The sequence below is a fragment of the Diceros bicornis genome, chromosome 7 (genome assembly GCF_020826845.1).
Source record: "Diceros bicornis minor isolate mBicDic1 chromosome 7, mDicBic1.mat.cur, whole genome shotgun sequence".
Lineage (NCBI taxonomy): Eukaryota > Metazoa > Chordata > Mammalia > Perissodactyla > Rhinocerotidae > Diceros > Diceros bicornis.
The window spans coordinates 75,258,913-75,275,519 of record NC_080746.1 but is presented as its reverse complement, the minus strand read 5'-3'; the positions used below and the strand labels follow the sequence as shown (position 1 = coordinate 75,275,519).

The following is a 16,607-nucleotide window of genomic DNA, read 5'->3' as shown; positions in this document are numbered from 1 at the left end:
CAGTGGTCAGCATTGGAGGGCTGCCTACAACGACCGGGAGCCGGGGACCCCAGGAATGGGCTCTTTTCCACAAAGACCATTTCCAGGTGGTCTGTGCTTGGCCCAGGAAGGTGGAAAAATGGAATCCTAGACTCTACCATTTGAAATTGGCTTAGTTTTCTACTCCCACACCCACCCACCCCATGGTAAACACTGTCTACCGAGGACACTGCATCACTTTTTACACCGAATGATGCAGCGAGAGGGGTGGGAGAGAACTTCAGTCCTAAGGCCTTGACCAATGAGAGATTCCCTCTCCCATCCTTTTCCTCGTGTCACCAGCCATGGCTGGAATTAGGCTAGAGGTCCTTTGGTTAGGGTGTCCTCACTCCAACCAAAGCAGATGGGATTGTATGCTCCCCTTGGAGAGCAGAACATCAAAGAGTCATTCGATACAGACATGCTCATTATGGACCAAGCCAAAAGGGTTTTCTTAACAGTGCAGAGGAGAGAGATGGGGATTCGAGATAAGGAAGATCGTCTTGAGAGCAAAGGGTTTGAAATTTCCGCCTAAGGAGGCCCTGGAGCGTTTCCCTGAAAGGCTTGGGTCACACGCTAAGTGGTGCATCAGCAGGAGCGTGGCCTTTGGAATCAGATAGACCAAGGTTCAAATCTTAGCTCTGTTCTTATTTGCTGTAGGATCTTGGGTGAGTTGACTTAACCTCTCTGATCTTCGGTTTCCTCATCTGCAAAACAGTGTGAGAGTATCGGCCTCCAAAGGCTTTTGAGATCAGTGGAAGAAAGCCCATGAGCAGCTCATGAGGCCATCCCAGGGGGATTCACAGGGACTCTGCAGACGTGTATTTCCCTTCCCCTGCTGTTCCTATGATTTCCTCCTCCCAGCTGATTTGTGTGGGCACACCAGGAGCCAGGAGGATGGACAAATTCACTCCATACTTACTTATTGACCACTTATGATGTGTTAGGCACAAGGTATTTAGAGCAAAACAGACTTCATCCTTCCCCTTATGGGGTTTTCTGTCCAATGAAGGAGACAAAATAATTCACAAAAAAGCAAGCCTTTAATTACAAATTGTGATTGTAGTAATCAAGGAGTTGGAACATCTCTGGGGGGATGGGAATGGGTTCTGTTTGGGTAGGTGAGCAGGGAAGACCTCTCTGGGAAGGAGGCCAGCCATGCAAGGAAATGGGGAGGCAATCCAGGCAGAGGGAACAGCATATGCCAAGGCCCTGAGGCTGGAGCGAGTGTGGTCTGTGGAGGCACTGTTAGGGAGCCCGTGTAGCCAGGAAGAGTGGCAGTAGGTGATGTTGGGCTTTGATAAGTCAAAGTGAGGAATTTGGATTTGGGTTTTGTTTTAAGTACAATGAGAAACTATTAAGCAAGCAAGTGACATGATCCAATTTATAAAGATATTTCTGGCCCCTGATCCTAGAGGAGTTCAGAATTTTCTCTGCTCAGACTCCTCCACCATAGCCAAATGTGGGCAGCCCAGGCCTGTCTCAGGGAGGTCCCCCACTTCTCCTATAGGCCCAGACAGAGTGCTGCTCATGGAGATGAGCTTTCAGAGGTGCCCACATATGTGCTATGTGCAGGATCCTGCGCTGCCACCCTAAGATTTGGTACCACCCACTCAAGCAGGTGCTTCTGTCCCCCATCTTCTAGCTGGCTGGGAGCCCCTTCCTGGAAGAGAGGGGCAGTGACATAGGAGAAAGCAAGAGTGCCCTTCTTGGAGCAGGTGGGGTGAACTTCTGCAGCAGCTGAAGCCCAGCTGTGAGTCAGTAGAGGGCAGGCCTTCTCGGTTATTCTCATCTTCAATGAGATGCTCAGCCTGATTTTAGAGGGAAGGGGGGTACTGCCAGGTGGAGAGCAGAAATCTGCCTTCTGTATCCCCTGTTCAGGCCAGAAATCCCAGCATGTCTCCTCTGTGTTGGGAAGACAGACTGCCCCCAGCCTCCCAGCACCCTGAGATACCCACAGAAAGAGGCAAGGCTGCTCCGGCCCTCCTCTGAGGACCAGTCAGGTGGGAGCTTGCAGCTTCCAGCAGCAGCCTCTCACTGTGGGGACCCGAGGCCCTGGACCATGCTGTTGGGCCTGAAGGCTGGAGGAGGGAGGGACCCAGTGATCCCTCGAGCCTCCACCTTGCCCTCTTGCTCAGTCTTGGGCTGAAGAGAGAGCCAAGGATAAAGTGCATAGAGATTCACACTGAGCCTTCCCAGGCAGTGGAATCTGGGGCTCCTGGCCCACCAGCTCCCCTGGGGTTGGGGTGCTAATGAAACAGTTCCTGACCCCGACCTTGGAGTCCTGGCCATTGACGTCAGCAAAGTTGAAATAATGCAACCTGACTCTCCCCCTGTCGGGGGTGGGGGTGGGGCGGGACACATGCAGGGACCTGGAGAGGGGAAGGAGTGGCCAGAAGTCAACCAGCTTAGGCCAGGACAGGACAGGGCAGAGTTGCCCCTGGCATTGGTGACACAGAAGACCTGGGTGGTAGGGTGCTTCCGTGGGTGGGATGTGCTATCTGAGCAAGTGGCCCAAATCCTTCCTGAAAGCAGTTCTCCGGCACTACAGCCACCATCAGGTATGACAGTGGACTCCTTCCAGACCGGGGAGCCAGCACTGGCCTTGCCACCCTGGACACGAGTGACATAGCCAGGGGGTGAGCGGCAGCACTGCTGCTGTCGGGGTGCATCGCTGTCACGTGGGGATTCACATATGTGCATGTGTGTGTGTCCCTGTGTGCACACATGTCACCCCACCTGGGGACAAGGCTCAGCCTGCCACATCTGGATGTGCAGAGGCACTCCTGTGGCTATGCTGGGGTGGTCTGCAGGGGTCTGATGTATTGGGGTCAGAGGACCAGCCTAGCCTGGCTTCCCTCCTCTCACCACAACCCCAGCCCTGAGGAGAGGCTAAGGAGGTCCCCAGCGGTAGCCTCTCTGTCCCTGGGGTCTGCTGTGGGGGTGCGGGCCTGGAACTGTAATTCTGCCCTTGGGTTTTCCAGGTGGATTTTCTGATTGAAAATGACGCAGAGAAAGACTATCTCTATGACGTGCTACGGATGTACCACCAGTAAGTGTGTTGGGTCCAGCTCCTGTGGACCACCCTGGGTACCTCTGTCTTCAGGGAGCCCTGGGATGGTTGTTCTGAGACAGGAGGACCTCCTCTCCCATCCTGGGGATCTCAGAGCAGATGCTCAGTGCTCCTAGAAATCAAATGGACACACCATTCAGTTGTCTCAGCAAATATTTACACAAACACTCTATGCATGGCTCTGTCCTAAGGGCACATGTGTGAACAAGACAGGCTGGTTGCTGCCCTTAGGTTGCTCATAGTCTAGTGGGGGAGGCTGTCAAGGATCCAGATGAGTTCAACAGTGTGATTGCTGCGATAGGACAGGAAATGCCAGCTGGCCCCAGTGCCAGCGTCAGATGTCTCCTGTCACCCGCCTGCTTTTTGATTCATTCAGTGTATGTTTATAAGCTCCTGCCACTTGCTGGACACCATGCAAAGTCTGGAAATTAATAAGATCTGCTTTCGTCCTCAGTAACTCAGGGTCTAGTAGGGGAAGACGGACAGACACTACAAACACGTATTATGATATAAGTTACGATAAAATAACTGCTAAGGAGAAGGAAGAGCAGGATGTGAAGAAAGGAGTTGTCACTTCTAACTGTGGGGGGAAGGACCAACAAGGCTGGAGCTAGGTTTTGAAGGATAAGGATTTTGATATGTGGAAGTATCAGAGAAGGACATTCCAGGCTGAGGGATCAACATTGGCAAAGGTGCAGGTATGAGTGGGAAGTGATAAGTAATCTGGGGGAACAGAACTCGGGGCACACCAAGACCATATACAGCCATGAGCCCAGAGCAGTTCCATGGAGACAGGTCATGGAGGCCCTGAGCCTGCCAAGGAGAATGGTTCGTGTCCTCTGGCCGTAGGGAGCCATCAAAGGGTTTTGAGAAGGGAGTGACTTACATTTAGAAAAGATGAGAGTGAGCAAGTCGGCAGGCAGCTGGAGCAGTGCAGGCCAGAGACGCTGAGGGTCTGAACGGGTGGGGAGGAGGCCTGTGAGACACATCGTGAGGGGAGAATTTACGGAGAATTTACTGCCAATCAGAGGTGGGAGATGAGGGTATGAAAGGGGTCACTACTGCTTCACACAGAAGTTCCCTGTCTGGAAAGATCCTGGGCTTCAGAACTAGCCAGAGCTGAGTTTGAATCCTGGTGTGGTTTCATCTGCAAAATGGGTTAACAATCCCTACCTCACCAGTTTCCTTGTGATACCTACATGAGAGAACTAAGTCTTCCCAGGTACCTGGGCTTTTCAGGAGATTTCTCAATTCCAGGGCTTCCACTGAGAATCCTTGGGTCTCAGAGGTCATGGTCATGCCTGAGGCTCCAGGTGTCCCCATGTCTCCGCAGGACCATGGACGTGGTCGTGCTTGTGGGAGACCTGAAGCTGGTCATCAATGAGCCCAGCCGCCTGCCCCTGTTTGATGCCATCAGGCCTCTGATCCCACTGAAGCACCAGGTGGAATACGACCAACTGACACCCAGGCGCTCCAGGTGTGAGGGAGCCTCCAGGCTAGAAGCAGGGGGAGGGAGAGGTCACCCTGGGGTGGACAGGGTCACTCACTAGTGCGTGGGGCAGCACTGGCAGTCAGGGCAGGGCTGGGCCGTCACCAGCCTCTCCTGTGGCAGGAAGCTGAAGGAGGTGCGCCTGGACCGTCTGCACCCGGAAGGCCTCGGCCTCAGCGTGCGTGGCGGCCTTGAGTTCGGCTGTGGGCTCTTCATCTCCCTCCTCATCAAAGGGGGTCAGGCAGACAGCGTCGGGCTCCAGGTGAGCAAGCGGAGTCTGGGGGGGTGGGGGGCCAGGGCCTCCCTCGCTCGCTAGGCTGTGTGGCATAACATGGTCACCTCACCTTTCTGAGCCTTTGAGAGGAAGAGGCTGGCGCATCCTGACAGATGTTCCTCAGGCCCATAGAAGTCAGGCTGCAGGCAATTACCTGTGTTCTTGAGTCGAGCTGGAAACCTGGCTCCAGCGGCTGCTACTGCTGCGCTTCCCCCCAGCCCCCCACTTCCCGAAGGAGGAGAATGGTAATGTCCTGGCCCCTGAAGCTTGGGACACCTGGCCTTTTACTGGAAGGGAGAAGGAAATCCCAGTGTCGTGCGGTGCTGCAGAGCAGACCCTGGAGCCGGCTGTCCTGGCTGCGCTGTTCATTAGCTGTGTGACTTTGGTGAAATGACTTAACCCCATGCCTCAGTTTCTCATCTGTGAGATGAGGATGAGGATAATACGGCCTACCTTGTCAGGTTGTTATGAGGAATAATGAATTCATATTATACTTGTGACAGTGCCTGGCACATCAGTGCTGTGTGTTTGTTAAGTAAGCAGAGAGGCAGATTCGATAAACACCTGTAACGTGCCGGGTAACATGCTCACAACCAGCTCTCATTATATGCCTTGGCTGTGTCACCCCCATTTTACAGAGATGCTAGAGGCTCAGAGATGTGACTAGAGTCACAGCCAGTCAGTGGCAGAGCCACGATTTGAACCCAGGGCTCCTGACTGCCAAGCCCCGGGATCTCTCTTCAGTACCCTAGATGCCTCTCCCTTGGGGTCCCCACACCTCACTGTCTGAGCAGAGATGGGCAAACCGCCAGGTCTCACTCCTGCCAGAGCCCAGGGCTGTGTTTTTGTATCTCCAGATAAAAGAGGGCCTCCCATCCCTCCCACCCTTCCCACCCCCTCCCAGAGCTTCCAGCACGTTCCTTATCAACATCCCAATCTGGCTGCCAAGCCAGGGGCTTCAGGGGGCTCGAGGGCTAATGGTACAAGACACCGTGGAGTGGGAGGTGGAAACTGGGAGCTGACAGACATTGCTTTGTTCTAAATCCCTGTCTCACGGCTCGCCGGTGGTGTCTGAAATTTCAGCCACCTCATTATTCCTCTCCTGTGCGGCACATTTTCCAGCCCAGAAACGCAGCCAGAGAAAAAACATAATGAGCTCCTCTCCGGGCGTCAGCTGAGGCCCTCTTTTTCCAGGGTGAGCTCTCCTCTGAGGACAGGCGTTTCTCAACCATGCCTCCGTGGCTGGGGGCCTCAGGGCGTTTTAATGAAACTTAGAATTTTCCCTTCCCACCTGTTTCTCAGGCTTATGAAGTATCCACCCTTTCTCAGGCTGACAGGCTCATCTCTCCTTTGTGCCACTGTCCCTCAGATCGTCGTTTCACTGTGGGCCTTGCACAAAGGGCCTTTTGCAGGTCCCCACCCAGGAGCGAGAGGGAGAGGAAAGCTGATCCCGCCACCTGAGCCGGGGGCTGTGTGGGAATCATTCTGACTGGGTCCCGGGCAGGTGCCCTGTAGGAACAGGACAGGGAACTTCACTCAGAGGAGCTCGGGGAAAACGTCTGCATCTATTCACCTGTCTGGGGTCATGTTTCTGGGGAGATCTCATGCTGAGGGTGGCTGGGAGAAGATTCTGGAAGGCAGGGGAGGGGCATGTTCACTCACAGCCTGGCTGGACTGATGGCCCTGCTGATATGACCTGTGAGGCTGGGCCCCAGGTGGGGAGCTTGGACCCACCAATAGGACCCAGGCCTGGGACTCTAGCTCTCTGCTCTTGTCCCCCTACTGGAGATATTTTGATGTTTTTTCAAGTGTATCATGTCTGCATCTACTTCTTCTGCCCTGCACAGGGTGGCCTTGCTATATAGTCCAGAGCTAGAGAAAGATTCTGTGTGCCTTGGTTGTCCCAGCTGTAAAATGGACAGAGTAATCCATGCCTTTCCTATGGGACTTCCTGTCCTGCTCGGACAGGTGGCAAGGATCCAGAGAGGGCAGGACGCAGGGAGCTGCAGCCAGGCTTGGCCAGATGCCCAAGAGACAACGCTTGTTATCTAACTCCGAATCCCAGCAACACTGTGGACTAGCTGGGTGACCCTGAGCAAGGGTTACCTCTCTGACCCTCAGTTTCCTCATATGATTCACAGAAACACAGAGTTGTTGTAAAAAGTGGGTGCAAGGAGCTACTCCAGCTGTTCTCCTTACATGAGAGGTACCCAGAAAGTTCTTTAGCGAGCCCCTCACTGTGGCACCTTTTTGAGCCCCTTGCCACTCCTGTCAGGCCCCTGAGAAGACTGGGGTCTGTGTCCAGGCGTGGAAGGGAAGTGTTCAGGTAGCAGTAGCAAGAAGGTGACTCTGTGAGGGTGTTGCAGAGGTAGGAGTTGGCCTAGAGGACCCCTCAGAAGCTGTGTGCCCGCCCAGCCCCCAGACCCCACAGGGAGCGCAGCTGCGTCCCCCACACATACCAACAGGTCTCCAGAGGGTCAGCACGTGCAGTGTGAGTTAAGCCTGCAGCTGACCCGCGCTGGCCTCAGGGTAGAGACGGGCATCCAGGATCCAGTCCCTAGTTTGCAGCTAATGGCTGTGTGACCTTGGAGAAAGCATCACCTCCCTGGGCCTCAGTTTCACCTGATGTCTGAGGGTCCTTCCGGCCCTTCAGTTACTAAATGAGGAACTTCAGGACTGACCCCCAGGGCCGAGGTGTTAGGAGGAGCCCACGGCAGTGTCCAGCGGGGGCAAGCTCACCACGATCTGTCCCCAGGGCTGGCCCTGCAGGCCCCGGGGCCCCCATCTCTCCCAGTCTAATGAGGCCTAAGTCTGAGAAGAGGGATCTGAGCAGAATATTTAGGGCTCAGGCGTAACGATAACAATAGCAACCACTTATTGGTTCTTTACGGTGTGCCGGGCACTGGCTGGCTTCACACGTACACGCTCACTTAATTCTCACAGCAACCACAGTATTCCCCCATTTTACAGATCAGGGGAACTGAGGGTCAAAAAGTTCGAGAGACTTGCCCAAGGTCACGCAGCTAGTAAGAATAAAAGCAGGGGTTTGAACCCAGGACATCTGATGCCAAAGCCTTGTGTTCATTCCCTGTTCTTTGCTTACTCCCAGAACGGGAGCTCAGAGGTCAGGGCCATGGCAGAGTGAAAATGTCCACTGAGTGTCCACAGAGGGGAAAAAAGGGGATGTGTGTGTGTCAATGACGTGAGCTCGAGTCAGGAGCCGTGGACGTTCCCCGCCCCGACTCGGCTATGGCGTTGCGGTGATTAACAGACAGGAGAGTCTGCTCCTTGGGTGGGGTGGGACAAAGGCCAGGGAAGAGCTGCGGGAATCTGGGTGAAGGGTTGCCCTTTGCATGGATTCCAGAACCTGATGGTGCCCCAATGGGGTGAAAGGGACACCGGAGTGAGGGTGCTGAGTCCTGAGTTCTACTCCCAGCTCTGCTACCCACTCTCTGTGCCCCTCACCCCCCGCCTCAGTTCCCTCATCTGTAAAATGGGACAGAAAGACTGCTTGGCAGTGCCACCTGCCCTGGGGTCCATCAGGCTGACGGAGGTGGGTTGGTTGTGACAGGCACTAGGACACATATCAAGGTTTCTCCTGAGGGAGGGCATGGCTATCATCCCCTTTCCTGGAGAGCAGGCCCAGAGCATCTGGTGATGAGCCTGCCCAGCTGCGTGATGCTCCCTCAGCCTGGTGCTCATTCCCTCTGTCTGTGGCCAAGGTCGGGGACGAGATCGTCCGGATCAACGGGTATTCCATCTCCTCCTGCACCCACGAGGAGGTCATCAACCTCATCCGCACCAAGAAGACTGTGTCCATCAAAGTGAGACGTGAGTGAGGCCGAAGAGCAGAGGGTGCCAACGGTGGGGTGGGGAGGGCAGCGGGGCACCCAGCTCCTGCGGGAGGAAGGAGGGCAGAGGAGACGTCCTAACCCCTGTGCCTTTCTCCCACAGACATCGGCCTGATCCCCGTGAAGAGGTGAGCAGGACCCTCCTCTGTAGACAGACTCTTCCCTGCGGGCTCAGCACTGAGGTCTGACTTCCCCCAGGCCAGCACTGCCCCGGGGCCAGCAGTCACTAGATGCTCCAGAGGTGGCAGATCTGGATTTGGGGCCTGGTCCCTCAAACACCTCTCCCTAATGACCTCCCTTGTACTTTCCCCTCCCATCAGCTCTCCCGACGAGCCCCTCAAGTGGCAGTATGTGGATCAGTTTGTGTCGGAATCCGGGGTAAGGGTTGGCACCACCTGCGATGGGGTCTGGATGGGGTGGTCTCCAAGAAGGGGCAGCTGCTCCTGAAGGGAGGGCTTGCTCTAGGATGTGCCCTCAGGGCTGCACACAGGCCCCCAGCACATCCAGAATGCCCCTGTGGGCAGTGGGCCCTCAGGTGGGTGCAGCTGGTGCAGACACACCGCCAGGCACAGAACGACAATCAGGCTCACATGGGGACAGCAGTGCTCGTCCTGAAGGCCTTATGAGCTCAAGAGGCCACTTGCACACATGTGGACACCCAGTGACCCTTATCCTGTCCCTCCTCCAGGGCGGGTGGAGCAGCCTGGGCTCCCCTGGCAGTCGGGACAACAAGGAGAAGAAGGTCTTCATCAGCCTGGTGGGCTCGCGGGGCCTTGGCTGCAGGTGGGTGGCAGGTGTGCCCTGGGCTCACTCGTGGCCAGTGGACCCCAGCGGGCCCCTAGCACCTCTCCTCTTTCTCACTGCTGCTTCCGAGGAGACTTTTGTCCACTAGTGATGACACTTCTTGGTGCCTGCTTTCCCTCTGAGCTTCACAACAGCCCAGTAGGGCCAGAGGGACAGCTCTAACAGGCCCATGCTACAGGTGAGGAAACTTAGGCCCAAAGACAGAGTCGTGTTCCTTTGGTGGGGCCTTGAATCACTGCAAAAGGAGCCTTTCCAGCTGGTCATCTCTGTCACAGTTCTCTTGTCACTTATCACCTTGTGGGACTTCTTTAAGAGGCAGCCAGGGAATTGCAAACAGGCATCAGTCCATATGGGCCTTCTTGTTAAGTACGTAGGTACTACAGTCATAGATCTAGGCTCCAGCTACTGCTCTGCCACCTGTGAGCTCTAGAACCTTGAACTGGTTACTTAACCACTCTGAGCCTCAGTTTCTCCGTCTGTAATTTGAGAGTGATAATACCCACATCACAGGTTTATCATGAGGAGGAAGGAGATGACAGAAGTAAAGTACCAAGCTTAGTGCCTAGCAGGTAGTAAGCAGCTGGTAAATATTAGCTATTATTATTTAAGTTATTCTTATTATTTCCATTCATCCACATTTATTCAACACTTTTCAGCCAAGTGTAAGTGATAAAAAGTCCCTCTTTTCTAGATTACAGCCCAATATAGAAGCCAACCACATAAATAGTTACAGTATAGAGTGACAAGGATGCTAATGGAGCTACATTCTGAGTCAGGGATGGCAAATAGGTTTCCTATCCTGTGCTGTCTCTATTCAATTAGTCATGGCTGCCTGGAGTAGGAAAAGAACGCTAAAGAGTTTGAAAAGAACTCTAAAGTTTTATCTAGACTTGGTGGGAAAGAGTGCTGTGATCAATTAGTGATGTCTGCAACAGATTTGGAAGGGGAGAATAACAGTACAAGTGCCATCCTTGCTCTAGGTATTTTAGGAGCCCCAAGAAGGGAGCAACTAGAATAAGGAGTTTGGTTAAAACCTTGTAGAGGAGATAGCATTTGAATCTTAAGGAATGAATAGGAAAGCACTGGAAAGAGAGAAGAAACAGCATATGTGATATATTGGGTGAGGAATCAGGTGGGAGAGATTACAAGTAGTTTTCTGTGGCTAATGCCACAGGGCAATGAGGCTGGACAGGTAGACAGCAGAGGGCGGGCCTTGGGTACTTAGCTCACAGGTCACTTGTATGCTGAGTGGCCAGAGCTCCGCACACACAGGCAAAGGGTGCAGGACACTGAGAATGAGCGAGCACTGCAGGGGGTGAGCGCAGCCTCACCTGCATTTCCTGTCTCTCCCACAGCATTTCCAGCGGCCCCGTCCAGAAACCTGGCATCTTCATCAGCCAGGTGAAGCCCGGCTCCCTGTCTGCTGAGGTGGGGTTGGAGGTGAGTGACCCTGGGCCAGCCCCACTGGGGCCCCAATGGGGTTCAGGGTCAGCGTGCGATCGCACGTGATGGAGGCCCCTCCCACACAGTCTGCTCTCAGTGGCTGATGCTTCCCACTCAACCCCCAAGGGAAGGCTGCACAGAGGGGGTAACATTTGACCCTTTCTACAGTCCTCAGCTCTGACAGCCTTTAGTCCTGAGCTTGGGAATGTAATAACAATAGTCAAAGAGTTGACATTCATGGAGTGTTTACTGGATGGGACATTGTTCTCAGCCCTTTAAAATTTACAAGAACTCTGAGAATTAGCTCCTATCATTATCCTCATTATACAGATGAGAAAACTGAGACCCAGAGAAAATATATGATTTTTCCAAGACCATGCACCCAGTATGGTAAGGCTGGGATTCAAACCTAGATGATCTGGTGCCAGAGCCGGAACTGTTAACCTCTACTTTAGACAAGTTACTTCCTGTTTATGTGCTTCAGTTTCCTCTCCTGTAAAATGGGGATAATAGCCTTCCTTCTAGGGTCATGTGTGGATTAAATGAATTAATACATAGGCTTAGAACTGTGCCTGGCACATAGTAAGGGATCAATGAATCTAGCTATTTTATCAATTATTATTATGACTCAACATAGCCTCTGCTACATGAAAAGCCCAAAGGCTCCTATGTCTACAAACTGAATTTTTAAAGCAAATGTCATAAATTCAGCCAAAGAAATGAACTTCTAATGGTGTAATACTAACAGCTGATGAAAGAGATATGGGGTGGAGGGGCATTTGGGGTCCTCCCAGGGCCCCATCAGAGCTTTCCAACCACTCTGCTCCTTGGGAAGAGTTGAGGTCCAGCCACTTGAAGACCCAACGTCTGACCCTAGACTCCAGGGGAAGCCCTTCCTGTAGATGAGTGAGTGTACAAATAGTGCAAACACACTGATTTGTCTCCATTTCTCCTCCAGATAGGGGATCAGATTGTCGAAGTCAATGGCATCGACTTCTCCAGCCTGGACCACAAGGAGGTGAGATGAGGGGCCTGCATCAGCCGGCCATGGTCATCTCTGCCCTCCATTTCTCACGCCCCTCCATCTGCCATGGTGTCTGAGACCTTCTGTGCTCTCTAGGGGCCTTGACTGCTCTGGTCTGTCAGGCCTCAGCCAGCTGTCCACCTGTCCCCACAGGCCGTGAACATCCTGAAGAGTAGCTGCAGCCTGACCATCTCCATCGTAGCTGGAGCTGTAAGTCCAGAATGAGCTGGTGGGGGCCCCATGACCCCTGACCTCCAGCCCCAGCTGCTCAGAGCCCTGATCTCTGCCACATACTCCTTGGCCCCTTGGGAAGGGCCAGGGGTCTCCTTTCCTGAAGCTCTGACAGAGCAGAGGGAGAGGATCTCTACCCAGCCGGGAGAAGTTTGGTCAGAGACAGCAGGAACCACAGTGCCTGACACTGGGGGCCACAGCAATAAGACAGCCCACATCTCGGCCGCCAGGGCTGTGGCAGTGGATGCCCGGGTTCCCTAGCGGACTGAGCAGAGGCCCTCTTTTCTCCCCACGAGGGCCGGGAGCTGTTCATGACAGACCGGGAGCGGCTGGCAGAGGTGCGACAGCGCGAGCTGCAACGGCAGGAGCTTCTGATGCAGAAGCGGCTGGCGATGGAGTCCAACAAGATCCTCCAGGAGCAGCAGGAGATGGAGCGCCAGTGAGTGTGGCCAGCCAGGATGCCCCTCCTCACCCCCCCAGGCCACCATGCGACCCCACCCACTTGGCTTCCTGCCCACTGTGTCCTGGGCCAACTTCATCCTCTCCCTCTGAGGCCTGTCCTTAGACCAGATGGGTTCATTGGTGGTTGGTCTATCCATCCCCTACCTCTAGACCACTGGGCATCTCCCTCTTTACCGAGAAGAGCCCTCAATTTCCAAGACCCAAGAATATGGAAAATGAGGATGCTACTAGCAGAAGGTAACATTTGTTGAGTACCAGCCATGTGGCTGGCGTTGTATTAGGGCCTTGTCTATGTTATTTAATTTCATTCCCACAATAGCCCTGGGAGGTAGATGGTATTAACCCATTTTACAGGTGAGGAGACTGAGACTCAGAGAGGTTAAGCCACTTGTGTACAAAGTGCACATGGCCAAGCTGGGATTCACACCCGTCTATGGTGATACGACCAACCCCCGACTCCCCAGACTAGTTGAGATGATGGACTGAGAAAATAAATGAGGGAAACAATTCCTAAATCAAAAACTACTATCAAAATCCAAATCCAGGTATGTTGTAGGAGCATAATAAGAATTTGGAAAAGGAAGGTAAACAGGATCTTCCCATCTCCCCATCACAGAATTGGCCTGGAGAAGCACCCTGGGTGGTACCTCTGCCCGTTGCCCTGGCTTTGGTTAGCAGCCCTGGCTACCTGGGGTCTGGGGCCCTCCTCCTGGAGGACCTTACTCAGGCCAGGCCCTGCCCATGGTCAGTCACTTTATCTAAGGGTTTGGAGGTGGACCCGTAGAATGTGGCCCACCTAGACCTGCCTCCTAGCTCTGGCAGCACAAAATCTCTGCTCAGCAATGCCAGCCAAAACCACAGAGTATGCAGCCCAGGCTTTGTCAGACCCACATCCTCAGCATCCCCCTCTGGTCCATGCGTCCTTGGGAGGGACCCTGGAAGAAATACTTAAAACTTTTGTCAAAGCAGGAATTAGCCACAAGGGAGAGTTAACTTCTCTTGCTTAGACTCCAACATACCAACTTACATTTGTGTTTCAGAAGGAGAAAGGAAATTGCCCAGAAGGCAGCAGAGGAAAATGAGAGATACCGGAAGGAGATGGAACAGTGAGTGCCCTGGTTCCACATGTCTACACACACGTGTCTGTGTGTGGACGTGAGGGTGCTCTCGGGAGTGTGGCAGCCAGAGGCCATCTCCAGGCCCAGTCTAACTGGCCCTTTGGTCCCCTGGTGGATCCTCCCTTGTTTACAGCCGTTCCTTAATCCTAGTAAAGCCCATCACATTAGGGTCACTAGAACAGAGTCTTATAATTGCAGGGTGGGGTTCACACTCTATTTAGAAGACAAGTGCCAGGGACTTTGTTTTCTCCACCACGGCTAGAACCATGTGGCCTCTCCCAGGCTGGCTGGGGTTCCCCCATAGGCAGAAGCTGGGCCCGAGAAGGTTCTGACTCCAGTCACATGCGTGGGGGTCTTATTTCAGGATCGCAGAGGAGGAAGAGAAGTTTAAGAAGCAGTGGGAAGAAGACTGGGGCTCTAAGGAACAGCTGCTCTCGCCTAAAACCATCACCGCCGAGGTGCACCCAGTGCCCCTTCGCAAGCCCAAGTGTACGTATCACGTGCAAGGGGAGGGCTTCCTTCTGGGGCCAGGGACTGGGGGTCCAGACGGAGACGCTGGTCTCCCTTCACTCACCACCACCTCCCCAGGTGGATAGCCCGTGGCTGTCTGGGCTGCGTTTCCTTCATGGAGGGGCAGCCATGTGCCAGGGGCTGTCTGCCAGGGCCTTGAGGTGGGATCTGTGTACCCTCCTTGTCCTGGGGGTCTGCTGCCAGGCTCTCCCCGACTACACAGACTCAGACAGACCCCTCCCCTGCCCTTGGGCTGCTGAAGAAGGAATGGAGAGCTGTGTCAAAGTGAACTGCTCATGGGATTATCATCTGGGCCTTGGGGTGAGATCTGTCTGCCCTTCTTGTCCTGGGGGCCTCATGACACAGGCAGGCAGACCCCTCCCCCGCCCTTGGGCTGCTGAAGAAGGAGTGGAGAGCTGTGTCAAAAGTGAACTGCTCGTGGGATTATCATCTTAGTTGTTGGGTGTCAGGTCCTCTTCCCGCCTGGTTCTTAACTGGGGCTGGGGTGAAACAGCAGCAAGAAAGAGGGGACGGGGCTCGTGTTAGAGAGGACTCTGGTGGTCCAGGGTTGATGGGCGACTGTGAGAGGAGCTTACCTGAAGTGCCCCACCACCTGCATCCCTGTACGTGGACCCTGTGTGGTCCTACCCTTCCACGGATGGAGTCGGGACTGTGAAACCCCTCCTAGGCACCAAACTGCGGCCTTCCTGGGGCCTCAGCTCCCTCTGCCCTCCCATCTCCTTTCTTCATCTGTCCTGCAGTCTCACCTCCAGTTTCAGTCCAGACCTCAACCAACTGCTCCCCTGCCCACCTGCTCTCAACCCTAACTCCCAGGGTGTCTCTTCAAGGGGCAGCTCACACCACCAGAGCAAAGTGGGGGGCTCAATCTCAGTGCTTCTTCACTGGGCCTGTGGTGGGGAGCCAGGAGCCAGGCAGCTTGGGGACCGTGGCAATCACACATCCAGGATGCCTGGTGGGGCCTTTACTCTCACTTGACAACTGTTTTGATTTGTGCCTGACATGGGGCAGGTTCTACTCCAGCTTATTGTGCTCAGCTGACCTGGGAACCTCTGGATACGGGGTGAATCTGCACCCAAGAACCAAGGTTCCCCATTCCTGCTGTGTGGCAACCATTTGGGATGCTGTGATGGGGTCTGGACAGCTCTGGCCCCAACTTTGAATCATACCCGAGCCCTAGAGGGACATCAACTTGGATCAACGAAGAGGTGCAGGGCATCTGGATGGTTCCATTTCCCCCCACCCCAGTGCAGGGCAAACAGCTCCCAGCACATTCTTTCCTGGCAGCAGGGCACAGTATCACCTCAGGGTCCTCTCTGAAGGACAAAGCATGCTCTCATCAGCCTCCCCCGTGACATTCGGTATTAGTTGAGGATATGGTCAGAGCTAAATTCCCGGTGAATAATCTGTGTTTTAGACAGGGAGCTAATTTGCTCTTATGAGTGCAGTAGGAGCTTTAGAAGGAGAGAAATCGATTTTAATTGCTTTTCATGAAAGTAATCCTAGTCAATGTAGTACCTTCCTAGAAGCTGGGTCTTGGCTTTAGAACAAACACACCCTCTCAGGAACTATAGAAAACAAAAACCCTTTCTCTAGCTAGCTATTTATTTAGTCAAGCTTTTTGAATAAAAGGAGTAAGAAATTTCCCTTTGCTCGAGATATAAATGTTTTCTAAGGGAATACCATGAAGCGTGAGATTGATGACCGGAGTCTGCCGGCCTGAGCTGGGGCACTGCCGCCTCCATCCATCTCCATACGCACCAGCGATTTAATTCCAGTTTGGAGATAAGTCAGGACATACAGGAAGGCCTCTGAGCCAGCTGAACTCCTGCCTTTCTCCCCATTCCTGGGAGGCTGGGATGGTCATGGCCGTGTTGGGTCTGCAGGACCAGGCTGCAGCCAGCCCCTCCCTGACCACTCCTCAGCTCTGGGGTCATACCTGACTCAGGTATCTGTGCCTGTGAAGAGTGGACCCTGCATTTTTTGAACAGACAGGAAAGAATGTGGAGTATCTCTTGCCTGGAAAATGAAGCCACTCATCCTAACGATGTGGGTGGGACTGACTGCTCCCCTCACCACCACCTGTCCCGGGGGCTCTGCCTGCCTACCATGGCCGACCCAGCAGAACCCCAACATCCAACCCAGCCCTCAAGTCCATGACACACTGTGACAGAGGCCCCCAGAAGAACTTTCCTTAGCTAAAGCAATGCGGAGAGGGTATTAAAGACCCCAGAGCTGGAAGGAGTCTTGAGAGATGAAAAGGTTTAAGCAAGAGATTTCCAGCCTTCTCTC

The 16,607-nt window shown here is 53.9% G+C and overlaps 1 protein-coding gene across 1 annotated transcript in view; it reads left to right on the top strand.

Moving 5' to 3' along the window:
- The window catches only part of USH1C (USH1 protein network component harmonin), a 47,981-nt gene that overhangs the window by 6,616 nt on the left and 24,758 nt on the right, over positions 1–16,607 (top strand). The window contains exons 2-14 of the mRNA XM_058546077.1: positions 3,003–3,070; positions 4,425–4,568; positions 4,704–4,842; positions 8,577–8,685; positions 8,809–8,833; positions 9,026–9,083; positions 9,394–9,488; positions 10,865–10,949; positions 11,911–11,970; positions 12,130–12,186; positions 12,504–12,646; positions 13,710–13,775; positions 14,152–14,276. Of these exons, the coding sequence (XP_058402060.1) occupies positions 3,003–3,070; positions 4,425–4,568; positions 4,704–4,842; positions 8,577–8,685; positions 8,809–8,833; positions 9,026–9,083; positions 9,394–9,488; positions 10,865–10,949; positions 11,911–11,970; positions 12,130–12,186; positions 12,504–12,646; positions 13,710–13,775; positions 14,152–14,276 (1,174 nt within the window). The remainder of the gene's footprint in view (positions 1–3,002; positions 3,071–4,424; positions 4,569–4,703; positions 4,843–8,576; positions 8,686–8,808; positions 8,834–9,025; positions 9,084–9,393; positions 9,489–10,864; positions 10,950–11,910; positions 11,971–12,129; positions 12,187–12,503; positions 12,647–13,709; positions 13,776–14,151; positions 14,277–16,607) is intronic.